General features: G+C 42.4%; 1 protein-coding gene and 1 long non-coding RNA gene across 15 annotated transcripts in view; one reads left to right on the forward strand and one right to left on the reverse strand.

Annotated features, from left to right (window-relative positions):
* LOC102164066 (uncharacterized) overlaps positions 1 to 6,220 on the forward strand; it is a 40,764-nt gene extending 34,544 nt beyond the window's left edge. For all 8 annotated transcript variants that reach the window (XR_014827674.1, XR_002338590.2, XR_002338589.2 and 5 more), the window contains 2 exons: positions 702 to 932; positions 2,252 to 6,220. This is a non-coding gene — a long non-coding RNA (uncharacterized LOC102164066). The remainder of the gene's footprint in view (positions 1 to 701; positions 933 to 2,251) is intronic.
* Positions 3,471 to 23,916, reverse strand: part of LIPA (lipase A, lysosomal acid type) — a 123,057-nt gene continuing 102,611 nt past the window's right edge. For 6 of the 7 annotated variants that reach the window (XM_084992546.1, XM_021071782.2, XM_005671253.4 and 3 more), the window contains exons 4-10: positions 20,146 to 20,344; positions 18,962 to 19,071; positions 17,356 to 17,492; positions 15,023 to 15,169; positions 13,833 to 13,904; positions 5,707 to 5,778; positions 3,471 to 4,931 (exon numbers count right to left, since the gene is read on the reverse strand). In XM_084992546.1, coding sequence (XP_084848672.1) covers positions 4,698 to 4,931; positions 5,707 to 5,778; positions 13,833 to 13,904; positions 15,023 to 15,169; positions 17,356 to 17,492; positions 18,962 to 19,071; positions 20,146 to 20,344 — 971 coding nt within the window. In that variant the 3' untranslated portion in view covers positions 3,471 to 4,697. 7 annotated transcript variants of the gene reach the window in all.

Consider the following 23,916-nt stretch of genomic DNA (forward strand, 5'->3'; position numbering starts at 1 on the left):
ATTTCCTGAATTGGCAAACATGTGCCTTTAAAACACTCTGAATTTACACAAAATTTATTTAACAACCTGCTAGATGAATAGACCTTTTTAGGGCACTGAGTCTAACTTCTAGGATTTTTTTCTCACAATGTCAAGCATTATACCTTGCATATAATGAGTGTTCAGAAGGTATTTGTAGACTCAATGCTCATTTTAGAAGATATTGGCTTTAGATCAAGGCTAAAAAAAAAGAGTGTGTTTTTTTGTTTTTTTCCCCTGGGGCACTGGTTGATGTCATTTAGCTCTACTTACCCACTGGGATGGTTTTCCATGGAAGAGTTTTTTGTTTTTTTGGTTTTTTTTAACTGACTTCTGGTGGTATCAGAATTTTGGCCACATTATTTCTTGTGCTTCTCCAGTTGATTTTGACTCCCTGTGTATTTTTAACGTGGTGTGGTCTTTCTGACAGTGTTGGAGAATAGGAATTCTTTCTTCCCTAACTGCTGTAGAGATCAAATCACTTTTCTGAGAGTACAACAATCAGGTCTGTACATATTTAACATAATCTCAAAGCTATTTGGTACCACCTCACCAAAAGATCTTGGATAATGCCCACCCCCCAGAAAATAGAAAAGGTAGTTGAAAAAACCTTGTACCAGTGACATCATCTCTTTTTCTGTACCTTTATGGTTTTTTTTTTTTTTTTTTCTTTCCAAATCTAGGTGAGACTGTCTTGGCATCTATCTAACCGAAATGTTTATTCCTGGGTATCAGAGATACATGTCATAACAGCTTACAGCTGTAACACATCAGACTCAAGAAAAATCTCAAAGATCAAAATCTAACCCCTTGTAAAGATGAAAACTCCATCTCAGAAGAGTTAAGACCAACTAAGGTTCGATAGAAACTTATAGCCAAACTGAGAGCAAAACCCAGCCAGTGTCAATTTCAAGGTAGGTATCTCTACTACAGGAATTTGGTATTGAAATGGGGCATCAAAGTTGCATTTATAGGGCTGTTTACAAAAGACTCAGAAAACACTAATTATTAACACCAGAACAGTGGAGGATGCTGATGAATATGGGGGGTGGGGGTGGTTGTTAACTCCCCCAAGAGATTTCTTGATGCCCTATCCGCCACAGATGCTACTGCATATTTGGTTTTATACACTTTTTTTATGTTTTGATCCATCCGTCACCTGTAAGTGGTGCTTATACGAATATTATTGGAACTCTCAACCTGCTTAAAATATTTAAAGCATATAAAATCATCCCCATTAAAAGCACACCATTGCCTGTCAAGCAGAGAAAACACTTGCTCACGCATCAAAAGGGTGTTGCAGAGATCAGTCTTATGAGAAGGCGTCACGAACCCGGAAGGCACAGTGTAAAAATGCAGAAGTATTTGTTTTAGTACTGCTGAAACAAGTTGGCAAAGAGTTTTACTTACTTAGTTTGGAATTAAACTTGAAATCTGCACCTAGCCCAGTACAATAAGTACTTGTGAATGGATCACTGACAAATTTTTAAAAAATGAGAATTAGTATAACCTGATGTTGCCATTCAGGGGTCATATATTGAAAATCTCTCCATATACCAATTTAAAAAAAAAAAAAAAGGGCAAGAGTTCAAATTACAGGATATTTCAAATGTTTACATTTAACAAAATAACACTTTTAATACCCACAAACATAAAATATTCATTGTTTGGAGATAATATCAACAGTCTTAATAAGTGTGAAGCCTTGGTTAAAGCCTTCCCCACTTCCTCCCTCATGGCTGAGGTTCCGATCATTCTTACCTATTAGGCAAGGTTTTATTTTCAAGTCCCTTTTGAGGCACAGTTATTCTTTGAGGATATTTTTCAGATGTTATGCATTAGGCAAGAATTAGTCATAATCTGCGATAAGAAGGACCACAGACATGGTTGGCCTTACCAATCCTCAAATTACCAAGTGAGTCCTAAATCAACCCAGTTCTCAGCCTGGCCCAGAAAAGGTTTGAAGTCAAAGCTGAGAGTGCCCCCTTATGGTGACTGAAGAAATGACTTCACTCTGAGTCACGACTTCATTTAGCAGCTTTGCTCAAGTAAACACAGGCTCTTGGAGTTCCAAGCTGACAGAATATTAACCAGTCTTCTCCCTGCCCTAGAGGTCTGTGGAGATCTTTATGTTCTTCTTAAAAAAACATATATCAAACCCAGTGGAATCAGAGTCACAACTAGAACCTGTTACAGAATTTCTTAAGGCACAAGCTCCGAACTTGTTTTGCAGGCTCCGCCGACGATGAGACGACGCTCCCAGAATGCAGCTAGGGTTATAAGGTTAAGGTAAGAGCCTATGCAGCTGTGTCAGGAGCAAGAGGGGATCAATAAAGGCAAGGGTGCCACATAACCCAACAGTAACGAGAACGACCATGTAGCCTCTCCACCTCTAGACTAGCCCACGTACTGGTGTACTGAAGAAAAATCCCCAAAGTTTGAGAAGGTGGTAAAAGAAAAACACTGCAGTAAAAGGATGACTCTATAGAATGTAGCCCCTGCTCATTCCCATGGTCTGGTGAATGGGAGATGTACTGACCCACACAAGCTTTCAAGGGCATGTGTGGGAGCCTTCAGGTCAGGAAGCAAAGAAGAGAAACCACGTCACCATTCTCCAGCGAGCAGCTTTCTTCCACGACTGGTGAAAACCACAAACAGAAACATCCACTCAGTGTCCCATTGTTTCTGGGACACTGGTTGGCCAAACAAGTTTGCCTTGGTCAAAGGAGAAAGAAGCACTCTTTCTTATGGGGACCTAGGGCCAGCAGAGAGAGTGGCATCTTCCTGGGGACGTGTATCCTTTGCAGCTAGCACAGTTTTACTCTTTACAATTTCACTTTAGTTGCCATGAAAAATCAGATTCCACTTCAGTTCCTCTCAGATGTTAACTTGTACATCTAATTTCCTTTAGCTCCATGACAGAAGTCCATCCTTTTTCACACATTCTGTCAGTCCACATAAATGTGCTAATATCCCAGGCTTTGTGTTAGATTCCGGGTATACAGAGGTGAGTGAGATCTTTCGTCGAGCTCACAGAGTGATGGGGCAGATGGTGTTAGATGCCTGTATCTGTTTGGGGGACCCTATGGCATTGTCTCTGCCAGCTTCAGTTGCTTCATTTGTCAAGGAGAGAGTTGGATGGATGGTTCTTGAATCCAGGGTTCCGCCTGCAGCCGGCCACTACCTTACATGGGGTTATCATGGCCTGGTCTCCCTTCACAGCCTTGGACACTGAAGGATTTTCCAAACCATCCCCTGCCCGTCCTTAGAGGTTTAAGACCACTCTCCTCCCCAAGGGAGAGGAGCAAAGGTTCGCAAGGCAGTTACCAGGGAGGTTTACAAGGAGTAAGGAGGAGGGGGAGAAGATGAGAAAGACAAGAGTAAGTCCTGCCGGAAGAGAGAGAGAAGTTGAGAATGATGATTAAAGGAGAACACATACGTGCACACAATCCTTCAGCTCTAGGAGACTGAACTTTATTGAAAAGTTTAAATGAGACCTTTCAAATGTTAAAAGGTCTGCACAAGATTACACTGTCTGCACAAATTAACCAAGTATTGTTCATCACTGCAAAGCAACTCTAGCAAAAAAAACAACAAAAAACGTAGCAACTGTCACTGTCGCTCTGACAGCACTATGAGGAAACAGGGCTGCAAGAAAAGCAGGCAAACATGGGCTTCCTGACACAGAGATGCAAATCAGAAGTATTAAAATTTGGACACAAACATGAGAAAAAAAACCCCAAAATGAATCCCTGAGCTTTCATCAGCATTTCTTTTGTGTGAAAATGAACTAGGATGCTACTCCTCAGTGGCGTAGTGGTCTCAGCTTCACAAAGGGCCTCTGAGCCGAAGCAGGAAGGGGAGGGGGTGTAGAGAGTACATTAATTTCAGGAAAAATAGTGGTATCATCTCTCCACAGGACTTTTCTTCTCAAACAAGTGTATTCAAGGTCTGCCACCCCATTAAGAGTTCAGGAATACAGAGGGCTGAATGCATCCATCTTCAAGTTATTTAAAATGTGGTTGTTCTTGTTGTCATTGATGAATGTAATTTATTTTTGAAAACTCCAACAAATTACTTCGCTTGGTCTGAGCAATTTAAACATTTGTGAAATAGTAGCTCTCCCAGTGAGGTTTGATAAGATTCATCAGAGGGTCATTCTAACTGGCACGGCTGGGGTGTCACTGGATTGGACTCTACCTACGGCATGAGAACATGCGAAGGTTTCCTTTGGACCCCTAAATACAAGTCTGTTCAGTCGAGACCCCTTTAAAGCAAAAGGATAAGAACCGGGTACTTAGACAATGAGTACCCTTCAAGTCAGTGTCAGATTATCCATCAATGACAGTAGCTTAAAAATCCCGACACGTGCCAATGTGTCCTGTGTCAGTGGTTAAAAGCAATACTGTATGGTCTAAATTATAAGGATAAACAGAGCAGTCACGACTTTTCACAAGTCAGTGACATTTCTGAAAGACTGGTTGAAGCATCGGCTTCATATTTGGCCATGATTCAAAAGCATTTCTAGTTCTAACTGGAGAGAATGGGGCATCTTCAAAGGTATCATTTTTTGGATCTAAAAATACAAAAGGCCTGAGAAAGAAACATAAGTATTTTAGAGACATTAAGCAGACAAGTTTTGACAAACGACCTGACAGTGAACGTCTCCAGCCTGGCTCTCACTGATATTTCCTCATTAGATTTATCATTTCATCATAGAGTTGCTGTGGGGCATCCAAGCCCCAGATGAAGTCAAGATGCTCCCACTTATGGATGTGCTTGTGGTACACCAGGTTGGGGATCTGGGTCAGTAAGACACTGACGTCTTGGACGTCCGCGAGCCAGTCCCGTCCCCCACTCCAGATAGCAGTCCGAACGAGCATGTCTTTCACGTTGTAAAGGGGAGGGTGACTCTGTAATGAAAACCCAAGGAAAGCGTTGTCTTTGTTGTTTTAAATGACAAAATACAATCTCCATGAACACTGATTAGTAATAACAACTGCTAGCTAAGGCGCTTTACCGTGTGCCCAGCATGGTGATGAGCTTCAGCTCCAGGGAGGAAGGCTAGTTCCCCAGGTATCATTCTCCCAGGTAGATTCACAATGCAGAGCCCAACCTAGTGGGTCATACCCCCGCCTTCCCACCCTCCAGGATATGACACATGTTACAGAAATTCTCTAAGCCTCAGTGTCCTCCTCTTTAATAATAATGATAATAATCATATCTATGTCACAAGGATATTGGGAAAGTTAAATAGGAAAAACCTGGGCAGAGTACCTCACACTTCAGAGCCCTGAGCACTCAAAAAATGGCCAACCTACTTGCATATGGAAAAAAAAAGGTTTAGGCAATGCAATTTGGCCAAGACCCCCTCCCCACCGCCCCCCCCCCCAGCTACTTTGTAACAGTCCTAGCTTGTCTGACTCTAACATCTGTGTTCCTGATCACTGTGGATGGATGACATGTGACAGAGACTCTTGTTTATACAGAGCCAGGGGAAGGACAAAGTCCAACATGCAAACTGCAAAGCTTCAGCTGTTCTGGAATTGGAAAACAAAGGCTGTCTAGTCAACCCTCCCAAACATCTCCCCCAGCACTTGAGCCTAGCTAGAATCCTCGTAAGTCAGGCTAATTTCCTGGATGAGTTTTCAGAGCCCATTTTAATTCTAAAGACTTTGAAGCCTTTACCTGGTTGTAATGAAAGTAATTCTTGGCACTGCTTCCCCAGTCAAAGGCTTGAAACTTTTTAAATTTAACAACCTAAAAGAAAGGTAATTCGAGGGAAAACAGTTATCTAACACAGAAGTCTGAGGTAACACCATGGGTCACTAGAGTTGACCACATCCTCAGAAATCAAGTTTACACGGATACCCAGATTCATGGTTCATTTCCAAACTGTAATTTAAAATAACATGGCAGGAGTTCCTGTCGTGGCTCAGTGGTTAACGACTAGGAACCATGAGGTTACGGGTTCGATCCCTGGCCTTGCTCAGTGGGTTAAGGATCTGGCGTTGCCATGAGCTGTGGTGTGGGCTGCAGATGCGGCTCGGATCGCGCTTTGCTATGGCTCTGGTGTAGGCCAGCAGCTACAGCTCCGATTCGACCCCTAGCCTGGGAACTTCCATATGCCATAGGATTGGCTTTAGAAAAGGCAAAAAGACAATAAATAAACAAGTAAATAAATAAATAAAATAACACGGCATTATTTTGCTCTCCTTTCCTAAATGACTCAACTTTTCACTGTGAGATCGGGAAAGTACCTATTACATGACACAATAAAGCAGCTACACGCAGGTGCTGTGAATGATGCTGAATCAACACTGCATTCACTGGATAAAATTTATGCTGACATTTCTTACTGAAATTTGAATCTTAAAACTCTTTCAGAGTTAACTCTCTTACTTGGGAAAGAAATATCTATTACATGTAATATATGGATTAATGTATACTTATATTTATGGATTAATATGGATTTATATGGATAAACATATTAGTATATAAATATACTACTTATGTATTAGCATACACATATTAACATTAACACCATATATTTTATATTCAGACATGAATATATTATATATAATTACATATAATCCCTATATTACCCATATATCCATTCTATTTGACTAGTTATGTTATATTTTAATTTTATTTAACACTTTTTCTTGAGTACCAGTATAATCACCAAATCATACTGCACACCAGAACAATTCTTATTAGTTGAAGATACCAGAGTCATGAAATGTAGTAACAAATACCTGGAAATAAGCTAACATTCAATGACAGATATTTGGAAAAATACACTGTATCACATTAATTCACACAACAGTATGTTACTGTCATAAGTGTAAATATAATAAAATAGAAAACTGTTCCTAAATAATATTAAGTGGAGAAAAGTCAGAGAAAAAAACATGCAATATGGTTATGCCTATATTTTTAGCATGATATAAAAATATTAACAAAAAGTTACTCACTCATAAATTTTGAAATAATGCAAATCCATACCTTCTTTATATGCCCAAAATAAAAATATGTCAAGAATTAAATCCAAAATTGGAGAACTAAATGAATTGGAATCTGTTCCAGCTTTGGCCAGAGGGTGGCGCCTGGTAAATGGGAAAACCCTTTAACTGCTTTTGATTTAAGTGAAGTTTCAGTCTCTATCAACTGCATAAAATTCTACTGTTTTATGCAATTAAAAAAACAGTGTGAGATTGGGTACTACAGGGGAAATGTTTAACATCTGCTTTTTACATTGCAAATGACATATATTAATAACTGAGGCACATTTAACAAGCAGAAGATATGAATTTACAGCACCTGCTAGTGCATCTGTACCCTAGCTCTTAATTGTCAGTGAAAATATATCAATGCAAGACGGTCTGCCCCTGCAGACAGACATCAGTTTATCGCTTTCCCACATATGTCTTTAGCATTTATACAAAGCACTTAGAGTGAGTGCAGAATACAGAGGAAAAACATGCCTAGGGTTCAGACTAAACTTCAGATTTGACTTTTGTGCTAAGAGTCATAGGACTTCAGCCCCTTGAAAGGGCATTTCAGAAGGAGAGGAAATGTGACCATGACTATTTCTAGTAACAAATACCTGGAAATAAGCTAACATTCAATGACAGATATTTGGAAAAAAACACTGTATCACATTAATTCACACAACAGTATGTTGCTGTCATAAGTGTAAATATAATAAAATAGAAAACTGTTCCTAAATAATATTAAGTGGAGAAAAGTCAGAGAAAAAAACATGCAATATGGTTATGCCTAAGTGATAATCACATACAGATAAAAATCAGGTGGAAATGCTTATAATGTGAGAAGACTTTTCCTCCCGATTTCCACCTGATCTTTTTCCACATGTGAAGATTTTAAACTTAAATTCATTTCAAGGGAGTTCCCGTCGTGGTGCAGTGGTTAACAAATCCGACTAGGAACCATGAGGTTGCGGGTTTGATCCCTGGCCTTGCTCAATGGGTTAAGGATCCCGCATTGCCGTGAGCTATGGTGTGGGTCACAGACACAGCTTGGATCCTACGTTTTGCTGTGGCTGTGGCACAGGCCTGTGGCTACAGCTCCAATTGGACCCCTAAACTGGGAACCTCCATATGCCGTGGGAGTGGCTCAAGAAAAAGGCAAAAAGGCTAAACAAATAAATTCATTTTAAATTATTTTAAAATTATTTTTACATCTTGTTGGTAATGCAAATATAAATAGTTTTAACTTTTCTAAAGTATCATACATATGCGGAAGTCTTAAAGATACACGCCTACCCTCTGATCACGAAGACTACAAAGACTATGTCCTAAGAAAGTAGTCTGCCTGATGTATAAGGACAGACCTCCAATTCAAAAATATTTATCCCAGGATGTTTTACTACCAAAAAAAAAAAAAAAAAACTTATCATAGTAATAATAATAGTAACAATAGTAATTCAAACAACAAAAAACTGTCTTCAGTTACAAATATTTTAAAATGTAGTCATTGACCTGGAAAAGTATTTTTTATTATGGCAGAGACTGCTATTTGCTCCTCCAATACCCCTCTTGCCTTCTTCCATTCAGTAATAAAATTCCTCAGGTCTTTGCTAAGCATGTGGTTGCCAGGGTAGCAACCACATCCCTCAGGTGCTTCCTTCCTGAAGGCTGGAACTGCCGTGGAGGTGACCCAGCTTCAACCCAGGCAGAAGAGGCCAGCACCCTAGGGATGGCTGAGCCACAGGACAGAGGGGATGGGTCCCTACATGACTTCCTGGAGCACAGTTACACCCCCTCCTCCACAATCCTGGACCACTGATGTCTCAACTAGATTCTGAGAAAGAAAATGATGTCTTTAGAGGCTGTATTTGGGGTCTCTGGTACAGCAACCTGTAGCTAACAAATACAAGGCTGTTCAGCTAAATAAAAAAGAAAGCTATTTAAAAGTGCACATAGCATAATCCTACCTTTGTAATGAAAACAATTACACCAAAAAATTACAAGACTACACTGACAGAGTTCAAGATATGCCACCCCAAAATACGCCTCTCTGGCATAATGATTCTTTTGAGTTAAAGGCACTTGTGTAACAGCAGATGCAAGGAGGACATTAACCTTCCTTTTTCTTTCTAAAAGGAGACAAAACTCTCATGTGAAAGAAGCCCTTCCTACACCAGGAAGAAGAAACATTATTACCACCAGATTCTGAGAATGGAGGCTGAGAAATCTGTACAAGAGCGTGAAAATAACACTCACGTCGTATAAGTTTCCCCTATGTTTTAGTTACTTTTTCCACAACTGCTACTCTTTCTTCAACCCCGTATATAAGCCTCAGGCCTAATTATTTCTCTGGGTCTTCATTTTTCTTGGGAGGGCTCCGGTGTACACGTAAACAAAACTTGTATCCTTTGCTCCTGTTAATGTGTCCTATGGCAGTCCTAGTCAGAAACCCTAAGAGGGTAGAGGAAAAATTCTGCCTCCCCTACAAAACCCAAATACTAATAACAGTAGTTGTCTCTGGAGGTAGACATATGGGTGATGTGTTTTCTTCTTTGTACTCACATATTTTTAAAAATTTCATAATGACCATATATTATATGTATAATAAAAACTAGGCTAACTAGGCTTTTTATAGCCTTTTTTCTTTTTTTTTTTTTTGGCCGCACCTACAGCATATGGAAGTTCCTGGGCCAGGAACCGAATCCGAGCCATGGCTGTGACCTACACCATAGCAACAGCGACCCTGGATTCTTAACCCACTGAACCAGACCAGGTATTGAACCTGAGCTGCCACAGAGACAACACTGGATCCATAACCTGATGTGCAACAGCGGGAACTTCTACAGTGTTTTAAAGAGCCTACCTAAAGTATATTTTGGATTTTGTAGGTTTTGAACAATAGAGAACGAACATCAGACCATACGAGGTACTTATTAAAAATGCAGATCCCAAGGATTCCCTGCTGGCACAGTGGGTCTAATATCCAGAGTTGTCACTGCTGTGGCCTGGGTTTGATCCCTAGCATAGAAACTGCTGTACGCTGCAAGTGTAGCCAAAAAAAAAAAAAAAAAAGGCAGGAGCTCCTGTTGTGGCTCAGCAAACATGAATCTGACTAGCATCCATGAGGAGTTCAATCCCTGGCCTTGCTCAGTGGGTTAAGGATCCAGTGTTGCTGGTGGTGTAGGTAGCTGATGCAGCTCAGATCTGGCATTGCTGTGGTTGTGGTGTAGACTGGCAGCTACAGCTCCAATTAGACCCCTAGCCTGGGAACCTCCATATGCCACAGGTGTGGCCCTAAAATAAAATAAATTAAAATAAAAGCAGATCCCAGGGACATACCCCTGGGAATTCTGATTCTCAACAAGTCTTGGGTAGACCCAAGGATCTACATTTTTTATAGCACCTTCAGTAATTCTGAGCATCACTGTAAAGATAAGGACCAGCCTTCTTCAAATAGGACCAAGTACCTGGGCTTTGGGGCACAGCTGGCAAGAGGGCTAGAGATTCTTCAGGGTCTCTGAAATGTGTGAGGTTTATAAAGAGAATAAGAAGATTTGTAAACTAAATTAAAAAAAACCCAGTGAAGAACTAGGTATTAGAACTGTTGAGAACTGAATGCTATTTACTTAAGCAAAATATCCACTTCAAAGTATACTATAATATACTATAAGTAAAACGGCCTTTAAAGGCACCCCCAAACTCTACCCCTTCCCAACTTCAAACTGAGTTAGTTATAGTGCTCAAGCCTGCCAGCACCCAGGCCCCACAGGCCTTCAGCATAAACCTCTCCCAACAGGTACCCGGCTGCTCACCAGCCTGTCCTGGGTAGACAAAGAGAGGCAGTCCTTGGCCAACAGCCCAGAGGGCACAGGCCAGGAAGATCCTATGACACAGTTGCACAAAGCAACTTTTTTTTTTTTTTTTTTTTTTTTACAAAGGGATGACCTAGGGAGCAGAAGAGCAAAGGGCACGGCTGCCTTCTGCAGTGTATCTGGGTTCAGAAGCATTTGTGAGGCACATTCCAATGTCTTAGGACTTAAAACCACAAAGGTCACCCCAGGGCCTGAGAGCAGCGGTCTGAACTGCAGCCAGCAGGCTTTGATCCCAGCTAGCTGCTTGAGTAAAGGGCTGGCACAAGAGCAGAAGCCTGGACTGCGGCCGGCCCAAGAGCTCCAGGACAAACCAGCACCCAGTGGAGGCCCACTGCAGGAAAGGCTGAGGGAATGCCATGCATGCTGTGACAGCCTTGGCCATCACATTCCCAAGGGCCTGTGAAAGGTCAGGGCTGGTGGTCACCTGTACTGTGCTGGGGTGTGGGGTGCCACATGTAGGCAGCCAGTGTCTGCCCTCAGTTTGGCTCAGTCATCTTCCACACAGGGGAGCACTGACTGCTTGAGACAGAAACTAGGTCCTTCTGAAAGATGTCCATAAGGTAAGAGGGTAACATTGCTCAAAAAGATAGGGTATTTTGATGGCAGGGTATAGAGAGAAAACAAGCGACTGTTAACAGACATGTGGCCGAGGAGCAAAGCAGGGGCCTGAATGGACACTTGTGAATGCACATTTGAGGGCCTTTGAAGGTTTCAGGACAGTGGCCTCAGGGCCAAGTGTGTGTTCTCCAGCATGTCATGAGCTACCTGCCTTTCAGATGCTCCTCTTCTAGGCAGAACTCTGGCACTGAGCCCCCTGACAGTTAACACTGGGCTTTACAGCCACTATGGGGCTAAAAGCCTCAGGCACAGTTCTGCCTGGTTCCCTAGGGATGAGCCAAGGAGAGGAGAATGAGGGCACTGCCAACCGGCAGGTTCCTGGGACAACTGAGGAGGATACTAAAGCTCCAGCGATGTCCTGGATCAGTGATTCCCAAATCTGTTTGGGCAGAAGAATCTATTGGGCAGAAGCTTTTAAAAATACCAATTCTCTGGAGTTCCCGTTATGGCTCAGTGGTTAACAAATCTGACTAGGAACCATGAGGTTGTGGGTTCAATCCCTGGCCTTGCTCAGTGGGTTAAGGATCCAGAGCTGCTGTGAGCTGTGGTGTAGGTTACAGACGCGGCTCAGATCCCGAGTTGCGTGGCTCTGGCATAGGCCGGTGTCTACAACTCCGATTAGACCCCTAACCTGGGAACCTCCATATGTCGCGGGAGTGGCTCAAGAAATGGCAAAAAGACAAAAATTAAATAAATAAAAATAATAAAAATACCAATTCTCCTCACTCAGTACCAAAAAGAAATGAACTACTTACTGATGCATGGACAACCTGGGTGAATCTAAAATTATTACGCTGAGTAAGAGAACTCAGGCAAAAACGCATGTATACTGAATGATTATACTTAAAACTCTGGAAAGTGCAAAATGACCTATAGTGCCAGGAAACAGACAGGAGAGGGTGGAGGAGGGTATTAAAAGTGACCTCTGCGGATGGCAGATATGTCCACTGTCTTGATTCTGGTGATGGGTTTGCAGATGTGTATCTATGTTAAAATATACTACATTGTACACTTCACCTAATTAGGTCTCAAGAAAGCTTCACTTAGGCCTCAAAAAATAAAAGTACAAGAGGTCCCCATTGTGGCTCAGTGACAAACCACCTTGTATCCATGAGGGCATGGGTTCAATCCCTGGCCTCACTCAGTGGGTTAAGGACCCAGTGTTGCCAGGAGCTCTGGTGTAAGTCAAAGACTCGGCTCAGATCCCACATTGCTGTGGCTGTGGCGTGGGCTGGCAGCTGCAGCTCCAATTCAACCCCTACCCTGGGAACTTCCATATGTCACAGGTGAAGCCCTAAAAAGCAAAGGAAAAAAAAAGAGAGAAAGAAATAAGTCCCTGACATATTGTTAGGTGAACAAGAGAAAGCTATAAAAGAGTAAGAAGAAAATCAATCAATCAATCTCTACAATTTTTATTTCTATCTCTAACCACTGAAGTAATATGCAGCAAGAGATGTAGAAGAGAATGCAAATCCCTGGGTACACATTGTGTATATCTGTGTGGGATTACAGAACAATTTTATTTTTCATCTCTCTTTAAGAAAATTCTCTTTAAGTTTTTATTGTTATACCCATATGTAATTTATAAAATTTTCTAGAATGAACATGCATACTTTTGTGACATGTGATCAAACAGAACTCTATTTTAAAAGTCAGTGTCTCTCATTTATATCCATGATATAAATGATTTATATCCATGACACTCTGGTTTATCCACTGATGTTTCAGGCATACTGTGTTCATGGATCAATGCTGAAACAGCAGCTTCTCTCTCCAGAGCTGTTTTAAAAATCTTGCTTTCTTTTATTTATTTTTTCTTTTTCTTTCTAGGGCCGCACCTGCAGCATAGGATGGATGTTTCCAGTCTAGGGATCAAATCGGAGCTGCAGCTACCGGCCTATGCCACGCCACACCAGATACGAGCTGCATCTGTGACCTATGCCACAGCTCACAGCAACATTGGATCCTTAACCCACTGAGTGGGTTCTTAACCCACTGGGCCACAACAGGAACTCCTAAAATCTTGCTTTCTGAAGCAACACAGAAATAAAATAAATCTGGGTCTCAATGAAAAAAATGACAGAAGGGAGGGGGAAGAAAAGAAAAAACAAGTCAACCCCAGTGGCTGTTGGGCGAACTCCCCTGTAGTACAGTTTACAGGGAGGATAACACCAGCAGCGTGAACATAGTAACAGGAGCCCAAGACTGTAGGGAAGGAAACCAGCTCAGACGTGTAAGCGGACTGACTACCTTTCCATTTGCTTCATGGAATACACAGAGCTTTCTGAAGCTGATTTTCCACAAACCCCCACTGCACTCCCGGAGCGCCTACCTGGCTCCAGTGTAACATGTCTTGCACAGAAGTTCCAGCAGGAGAGTGTGCTGTATACACAGCCACTCTAGACTGTAAAATAAATACATAGAATTAAAGAATGAAAACAGCATGAAGGAGGAACTGATGATAAATATATTCTACACCTTAAATCACTAAAAACTACCAAGCTACAATCACAAATACATGAGAGAGAGAGCAGAAAAACAAATTCACTACAAACACATGTGAAAAAAATATGTATAATCACTCACACACAGAAGACAGATGAAGGAAATACCACAACATCATAACTGGGGCTGTATGGGTTGAGATTACTGGTCATTACTAATTTCTTTTTCATATTTTTCTGAATTTTCAAGGTTTTATATGACAGTCACACCTTGCTTTTTTGCTTTTGGTCATCAGAAACAAGAGAAATTAACAACCCTTTGAAAATTTCCTAGAGACTTCATTCTAGGATTTTAAAAATTTGTTCTCAAAATACAATATGAAAAACTACAAATGGATTTAGAAATGCCTGCGCAGTGCCAGCCAAGGGTTTACATTTTGTGAAATAGATAAATAAATGCATACACACACACGTGTGTGTGTATGTAAATGGCCATTCCAAATTTAAACACAGTAATTTTTTTTTGAATTTTCAGGAGCTGTTTACTTTAAAAAATTTTTTACTATAGTTGATTTACATCATTCTGACAATTTCTGCTGTATGGCACATCGAGCCATCTATACACACTCTTTTTCTCATATTATCTTTCATCATGTTCCACCACAAGTGACTGGACATAGTTCCATTTGCTATACAGAAGGACCTCATTGCTTATCCATTCTTAATGTAACAGTTTGCATCTATTAACCCCAAACTCCCAGTCCATCCCACAACCTCCCCCTCTTTAAAGAAAAAAAGGCACTCAAATAAATATAAATATTGAAATTTAAGTGATGACTGATCTCCTCACTTAACTGTTTCCAGTTACAGTGTAGGAAGCTGACAATGGCTGGCCTGAGGCTACACAAGCAGTATTCCCGTACTTGCAAGGTTGATTCTTGTGCCTCTTAAATGCAAGAACTTTTAGAGCTCTAATGAGGTCATTCCTGCCTTCCCACATCCTCCAACACAAACAACATTCACAGATAAAATCAAATCATGGAAAGCTTAAAGCAAGTCTTATTATAAACATACATACCATATTTAAATTTCTCTCATTAAATCCACACAGAACAAAAACGATGTTTCCACAGAGCTCCTTCAGGATGACATGAGCGCAAACATGTGTACTCAGCCACTTCAAAAATGCACTCTGGGGAAGAAATTCTTTGACCCCAAATAAGTCCTACAAAAAAACATCCCAGCATTTCATTCTGGTACACTGGCTTCCAGGACCCCCCTCAGAAGGAGACACATGCCAGCTGTCTCCGTGGATGGCCTCAGAAGAGAAAACAGCAACTGGTGGTCATTCAAACTAAGATACCCAAGTGGTCTGTTTACTGAGGCAATAGCAGACATTGTAGATGTGCAAAGTCTCCAATGAAGAGAAGAAGACAGAAAATCAAAGAGGTCCACAGAAGACTTTTACAGTAGGAGAGGGCTTTAATGAGGGCCCAACCCAGGGCCTCCCCACAGACTTTCATCTGACTGTGGTGGATTGGTAATGACTTCTGAGAAAGTCAGTTGGTCAGCAATGCATCTGCCTAGGACACATACATCTAATCCAATTCTACTGGCCATTGGGCCATATCCCTCCTGCTGCCTTTTGGGGTTTTTAAATACTTTTTTTTTATTATGATAGAGTACATGTAACACAAAATTGACCATTTTAACCATTTTTAAGTATTCAGTTCAGTGGTCTGCAACCATCACCACTATCTATTGGTCTCCAGAACTCTTTCAGGGTCTCAGGCTGAAACTCTGTACCCATTAAACAATTAACTCCCCATTCCCCCTCTGCCAGCATGGCCTGTTTTTATAAATAAAGTTTTGTTGGAACACAGCCATGCTCATCTCTTTACACCTTGTCTCTGGCTGTTTTCACATGACAAGGGCAGAGTTCAGTAGCTGCAAAGAAACCAAATGACTCAAAGACATTGACTATCTGGACCTTTACAGAAAAAAGTTTGCTGACTCCTGGTCTACATCAAACCAGACCTCAATAGCAACTGGACTTGTGCTCTAGTATTTCTGGGGCAATCACGATGCCCTCCAGGTAGATCTTCATGTACTTCTACATTAGGAAACTGGGAAGAGATCTTTATGGTGAACCCCCATTTTTTTCCTTTATAATTTACATTTTTGCTGATGCCTACTCTATAGAGGGGCAGAAAACAGTGAAAAATTCAAATGTCTACAAAGGCAGTTTTATGGCTGAATTGTGGCCCTCTCCCAAAAAGATATGTTGAAGCTCTAATTTCCTACATCTCAGAAGGTGACCTTATTTGGAAATACATCTTTCTCAAGGCACTCGAGTTACACTGTTGGATCCTGTCTATACTAAAACAAAACAATAGATTTCTCTCTGGACCTATATAGGTATGTAAGTTCACACACAAGGTCTCTAGGAAAAAAAACCCCAAACTGAGCATGGTGCTTAATTTTGAGGAAAGCACTAGGAGAAGCCTTGGTATTTGAAGGGTACCTTATTTGTAATCTCTGAACTGTTTATGATGAAAATCAAAGCGTCTCTTATCCAAGATATTTAAAACAAATTCTCCTAGAGGAGCCCCCAATTTATCTGCATGTCTGATCATGGTACAGAGAATCTCATCTCACATGAATCAGATTGGAGGTCAGAGCATCGTCTGTATTTCCTGTGAACATATTTCCTAAATGGCCAATCAACATGTTACATATACCTTAAGTATACATTCCTGTATGGGATTTTGTGTGTGTGTGTATATAAATATAACATACATCAAACAAATACAGTGCATGTGTAATGGCCCATCTGGTCTCAGCTGGCTCCCACCTTCTCATAAAAACTGCTACCTCCCTGAGCAGGGTGTGGCAGGTTTACAGCGCTCTAGGACTGACCTCCAATGAAGTTACTGGCCTGTGCTTTCGGGTCATATAATAAGATACACAACAACAGTATCTTTAGATCACCCTCCGGGTGGCCAGGGCCAGACATGTGGGCACATCTCCTGCCCCCCAGCTCCCGCCTACTGCTATGTACAGATTCACTGTGTGGAATAAATAGCAACTCCACAGAGGTTTCAGCTGCTTTCTCCTGGCCTTCCTCATGCTCTCTTTGTGTGGTGGATGAGGAGGGGCACGGATGTGCTAACCATGAGAACAGAGGGCCCCAGTGTAAGGTTAATGATATACCTTCTCTGACTCCCCAGCTGGGGTAAAAGGGGAAAGAAAAACTGTGAAGAGAAGAAATTCCACTGTTCCACTGATAGCAAAACACAGAGGAGGAAGGCACACATTCTCCGTCTAATGGTCAGGTCTTTAGAACCAAAAAGGAAATCTGTGAGGGAAGGGAGTTGGGGACAGGGCAGGGGTAGGGGGGAATCCAAGTACCTTGATGAGATGATCTGGAATTTGTCCTAATTTAACTAGAGGGCTAGTAGCGAACTGAACTGAAACCACAGGAGCCAAGGCAAAAAACATTTTAACCTTTTTGGCCAGCTCGGGAATCCGTGAAAATGCTATAAAACCTGTGGGAACAAAAGGAAAATAACAGAATTCCATCTTCTGAGACTTCCTCTGAAAAAGCAATGGCGGGCATGAGCGACGCCCTCTAGTGGCAACCCGAGAACCATGCAAGCAATGCCACCGCCAGGAGGCAAAACACTTGAAATGAGGGCCCCGAACTTCTGGGTATGCAAATATGGAGTTGGATTAAACTAGTACATGAAATATTTTTAAGTGCTTGTTTCAATTTTATACCTATATATGGACTGGAGGAAATGCAGAAGTCTCCTGCTCTTTTAATAATGGAAGACAGGGATCCAAGGCTGTATTCCTAGCAGCTCCACCCCACTGCTCCCCCTCCATCACTAAGACAGATATACAAAGGCATTCAAAAAAGTCGCCAAGGACTCAAAAGGAACTTACACATTTAGAATCCTCTAGCTTTAAAATATCTTAGCTTCCTTTCAGGTCACTTCTTGCCTTAAACTTGGCCCCAGAATGTCAGTTTTGAAAGCAATGGGGCAAAAGACACAAGTGGAGAAGTCATGGAAGGAGGAATATAGAGAGGAAAAATGCTTAAGTTCATTAATAAGAAAGGCAATTGTGTCTATGTTCCTTTCTTTTTGAAGCCTCTCAAGCTGGCAAAGAGAGAGGGATGGTGATGAGAGCAACATAACTTAACCATGTACATCATAAATCAAGACACTTCAAAGTATTTGTACTTTTCATATCATAATTTTCTCTAGGAATGTGTTTTGAGGTGATTGTGTGACAGGAACACAAGGATATTAGTCAAAGTAAACACTAAAAGGGAGAATTAAATTATGGGACAGTCCCTATTCCAGCAAGGAAGTTACAGAAAATTTTTATTTTCTTTAAACTTTGCTAAATTTTCTGTTTCTGTTTACAATAAATATATATTACTCTTATCATTAGCACAAATTAAAAATGCATACGATTTTTTAAAACTATTTGAAAATAAAATGTATTATGACATCCTTGTAGTTGGCTTTATTCCACTTCACTTCGAGAGTTCCCCTGTGGCACAGTGGGTTAAGGACCTGGCACTGTCACGACAGAGGGTCAGGTCGCTGCTTTGGCACGGGTTCAATTCCTGGCCTGGGAACTTCCACATGCTGTGGGTGTGGCCAAAAAAAAAAAAAGTCTCTGCACTTATAACACTTCTTGTTTTCTATCCTCTCACATCCCCCTATTGTTTAACTAGGAAAATATGTAATATGCTGCAGTTTACATTAATTCCTTCAATCAAGAGAACCAAACACCATATTTATTTATTTATGTTTAAGCCTGAATTTCCAGAGAAGACCACATGTTACCAAAATTCTTTGCCCCTATTCATTCTTTCTGCTTGGCATTAAAAAACAAACACAAAACTCTATCTGAACTGACTCTTTTTATAGTTCACTTTTAAGGACAAACACAAACTCTGTGATAAGACATTTTATCACCCTCTCGTCTATCATATACATACCTATTGTGGTACCTTGAGAATGACCCACATAATACACTTGTTCTTGGCCAGTTTTATTCAGAATGAAGTTAATTGAAGCTGGTAGGTCATAATTTGCCATCTCATCGTAGCTATAATCCAAAAAAAGGAAACCGTTGATTGGGACATTGCATAAAAATAATAAAGGTGTGGTTTCATCACAAACGGATCCTAGCTGGGTAAGCCAGCCCTGAGTGCACAAAAGGACCAGGACCATAAAAGCCCCCTTGGGCCTCCCCAAAAGAATCCTTATCTTCACTTTTTACACCATAAATTAGTTTGATCCATTTTTGAACTTTTCTATGAACGAGATCAAACAGTGTGTATCCCTCTGCATCTGACTTCATCTTTGCCACTGTCACATAAAGGTGTCAGTTGGTCATTGTGTAAATACATCACACTCTATTTGTTCACTGCTGATAGGCATTTGGTAGTTTCCAATTGTTTGCTATTACAAATTCTGTAACAACAGATCTATTCTGGGACATACCTTTGGTAAAAGCTCTCATTCTTGTGTTTCCTGTCCTCAGGCAGGTTCTGATTTCACAAATGGGAAGCAAGTCCAAAGGAGTCCATGATGCTGACGTTCTCTAGTGCCTGGCACAGAGACACAGCCCTGGACTTGTGTGCATCTGTGCTGTTACCACCACTTATGAAGGCCGGGCTCTATGCCAGACTCTTTCCTATATCCTCTCCATTAAGCCCCAGTGACCTTATGGGATAGATATGTATTATCCCCATTCTACTAAAAAGAAACAGACACAAAGGGCTTTATGCCACATGCCTGATATCACGCAATGATTAACCAGTGCAGCCGTAAGTAAGAGAGAAGAGGATCACTTCTAGAAATAAGGAAAGTAAATATTTGGAGTACCTGCTTATGGAGGAAGGGAGGAATTGTATGGGGCAGTTTACCCAGGAGCATCCAGACCACCAGGAATGTCAACGTAACCAAAATTTCCTTATTGAATCTAACTCTTGAATGTAATCATTATTTATAATTTACCGTGCTGCTATTTATTAAATTCCTAACAAGGGGTAAAACCTTTCAGAAACCATCAGTTTCCCTGTCATACGATCTCGAGTTACCCATCTATTTGCCTTCCCAGGGTCTTTGTTGAGGGTACCAAGGAAACAGACCCCTGCTGTTACCCATTCAAATATACCTGAAGGCCCAGTATTCTTCCTGAGAAATTGAAAGAGTCTTGTGTTTCCGAGACCAGGTGTTTCCTCTGCTGTTTCCCATCCACACGTCAAAACCAGCATCTGCCAGGATGAAGCCCAGGCTGTTCTTGGGCAGGTTTACGACCCAGTTACTGGAATCTGCCAGCAAGCCATGCTGCAGGAACACAACTGGTTTGGGACCTGGAAAGCATTTGTGTTTAGGAGTTAGCAGCTCCAAGCTTCAAAACAAACGATATCTTGCTAACCAGGTAAGTCACAAAAGATCACAAAGCAAGTAATGAAACAGAAACAAAAGACTGGGGAAGCACTGTCATTGAGCGGCAAGTGTAGTACACTGCGTGAAGGGTGCCCGGGAGCTGTACAATGGTGCAAATGTTTTCCTTAGGCACATTGTGACACTTCTCACCCATTAAAGGTGCTGTGGGGATAGGCCATGAGGAAGGAGATTTGACCTTAAAAGATCAGAAGGTCAGGCTGACCAAGGAATAACCCAGACAACCCCCCGTGGGGACACGGGGGCACGAGCATCTGCACCGCACTGTCTCCCTGGAAAGGAGAATTAGAGCGAGACAGAAGGAAAGCAGGGCTCAGGTTGCTGCTGTGGCACGGGTTCGATTCCTGGCCTGGGAACTTCTACATGCTGCAGGTGTGGCCACCTGTGCCTTTTCAGACACTGAGTGGAAACCGTGAGGCTAACTTCACAGGGTGGAGTTCTGAGAAGGGAGGATGGGCTTTGACAGGTGTGGAAGAAAAGAGAGGAGAGCAGGATGGAGTGGGGCGGCCAGGCCAGGACTGAGGCTCGAAGGGGAGGAAGGTGCCAGTTCATGGGGGGCTGGGAGTCAGCTCCCTACCTTTTCTCAATGGGTAGTATTTCAAATTCCCCTGAAATCTCTCTGCACATCCCTCCCTGACTCCTCAGAAGCTTCAAAGGAGAAATGCAGGAGTTGGCAACTTGAAGATAAACCAGGGAACTCTTTAAGCCCCACCAGTAATTAACTCCTGGGTTCTCAGTGGCAATGAGGAGCCCCTGACACTTTCCCAGGGGGTGAGCGGGAAGCTCAGAAAAGTGCAAGCAGCCAACTCAGGCATGTGCCCACCATGCACGTGTGCCAATTATGGTAGCTGAGGGGCTTCTGATACATCTAGGAACACCCCTACTTCAGCCCATACCTGCCATTCACTCCTGCACAAGGCTTAAAACACTCCCAGACCCCTTCCTCTACATTCCACGGAAGGGTTTCTCAAAGTTCCTATATTCACACCATACACTGACCTTCACCCATGTTGGTCCTACCATCACAGTCACCTAAGCAGTTAGCACAGAGCTGGCAGAGACGCGGCCCAGTGATGGCCCGCCCGGGCGCTGCCGCCTGATGGGACCAACGTGGGTGAAACGCAGGAGGCCATTACTCAGGCTCCAAAAATCAATCTGCTGAGCCCCCGGCCTCACAAGAGGAAGAAGACCGATGTATGAGGAAGTTCCTCCTGCTTCCCAAGGCACTGGGCCTTTCCGCCAGGGGAGTGACTGGAGGGGTCTCCATGACACTCAAAAACTGCGAAATCAGGGGAGGTGCAACCAAGAACCAGAAGGAGGAAGAGGCGATCACAAGGATGAGGGCGTTGGCATGAAACAGACTTTGGTTCTCACTAGACATGAAACCCTTTAGGGTTGCTATGGCTTTGGTGCAGGCTGGTGGCTTTAGCTCGGATTGGACCCCTAGCTTGGAACCTCCATATGATGCAGGTAGAGCCTAAAAAGACAAAAAAACAAGAAGACGACAGCCTGTAAATGGCATAAGGGCCCCCCTGTCTTTCTGCAGAGGTCATTTCTAGACAAATTGGAAACAAGGACCTGGCTTAGGGTGCACGTGCATCCTTGCCACCCCATGCTAAGTAATCAAAGTCAGGATCACCCCTCACTTTAGGCCTCCCTGCAACCATCCACGGGACTGGACAACCCTAAGTCCAAGAGCTGGTTCAAGTATCTGAAAGACAGGCTGTAGATTACCCAAAGTGCCAGGGCCCCAGTAGCTTCCTGAAACTGTGTCAACTACTTAAGATAAACCCTAGTGAGCATTCTAGCATCTGATCGATTTGTCATTATTACTAGTATTTGTCATACAGCTACTGATCCTGCGTTGTGTTTTACATGGACTACACTGTTGCCAGAGAGCTATTAAGATCCACCCCCATGTTAAAGATGAGGTGACTGGTGTCTGAAGAGAGGTTAAGTGACCTGCCCTAGAACACTCACCTAGCAGTGAGCCAGAACTGGAACCCAAGTCAGCCTCATTCCAAAGTCCTTGCTTGCAATCACAACTCTAAAGAAAACTTCATTCAAAAATAAAGAGGCAGGGGAGAGGAAGAGTGCTGAGAAATACCCTGTTTGTACCCAGTCACTTCAAAGCAAGCCAAGCACTATTTCCCAAAAGTGGCTCTATATCATAATCATCTAGGGTCACTTAAAAAAATTACACATTTCTCAGGAGTTCCCGTTGTGGCTCAGCAATAACAAATTAGACTAGAATCCATGAGGTTGCAGGTTCTATCCCTGGCCTCTCTCAGTGGGTGGGGGATACAGCGTTGCCATGAGCTGTGGTATAGGTTGCAGACATGGCTTGGATTTAGTGTTGCTGTGGCTGCAGTATAGACCGGCAGATGTAGCTCCGATTCTACCCCTAGCCTGAGAACTTCCATATACCGCAGGTGTGGCCCTATAAAGACCAAAAAAAAAAAAGAAAAAAAAAAAAAAGGAGTTCCCGTCGTGGCGCAGTGGTTAACGAATCCAACTAGGAACCATGAGGTTGCGGGTTCGGTCCCTGCACTTGCTCAGTGGGTTAACGATCTGGCGTTGCCGTGAGCTGTGGTGTAGGTTGCAGACGTGGCTCAGATCCTGCGTTGCTGTGGCTCTGGTGTAGGCCGGTGGCTCCGATTAGACCCCTAGCCTGGGAACCTCCATATGCCGCGGAAGCGGCCCAAAGAAATAGCAAAAAGACAAAAAAAAAAAAAAAATTCTGGCCCTAGTCCTGATTTAAGGAGCCGGGAACTCCAGGGACAGAGCCTGGAAATCATTTTTGAGACGTTCCCTCGCCTCTTGCGATAGAGCCCATCTATAGCCATGTTCAAGGTGGATCCATCGAAAGGTGAGTGTGTCCAGTCCTCTGCAGTGCTGGGCGGGCCCATCGAATGTGGAGATCCTGGGTCTGCATCCAACAGACCCCTGGAGGCAGTTCTAGGGCCCCCTACTCAAGAATTATTGAGTATAGACTTTCATTTATCCAAAGCAGGGGGCGATTGAGTGAATTTTTGTAGTCTATGTCTAGTTTGAAGAATTGGTCTCAAAAACCAGCCCCAAACACCATAAACAAGTCACATTAGTGGGAAGCCTCAGCCACCTTACATGCACATGAAGAAGAAATAAGGAGAGGCTTATCTCCTAAGTATTTATCCCCAGAAACTTAAGCAATGGAAGCTGGTACACTTGAGGTTATCAAAATCAAGCACTTTCCACACTTTACAAGCCTTATTTCATCTAACTTTTACAACCACCTATGAAGTGGCAAGTATTATTCTTCTCATTTAGTAGATGAAGAAATTAAAACTTAGTGAGCTCAAGTACACTGTCGAGGTCATGCAGCTAGTTAAAGTAGCAGAGCCAGGACTTAAACCCAAGGCCAATGCTGTGAGCGTGCTCCCATTTAACCACTGGGTGTCCAGCCTCAAAGTGCTCTTGAACAAGGAACATGCAGAGC

This window comes from Sus scrofa, chromosome 14 (assembly GCF_054392235.1).
Source record: "Sus scrofa isolate SSC_HxYL_T2T_F1_AM1 chromosome 14, Sscrofa_HxYL_maternal_Yorkshire_Landrace_v2.0, whole genome shotgun sequence".
Classification (NCBI taxonomy): Eukaryota; Metazoa; Chordata; class Mammalia; order Artiodactyla; family Suidae; genus Sus; species Sus scrofa.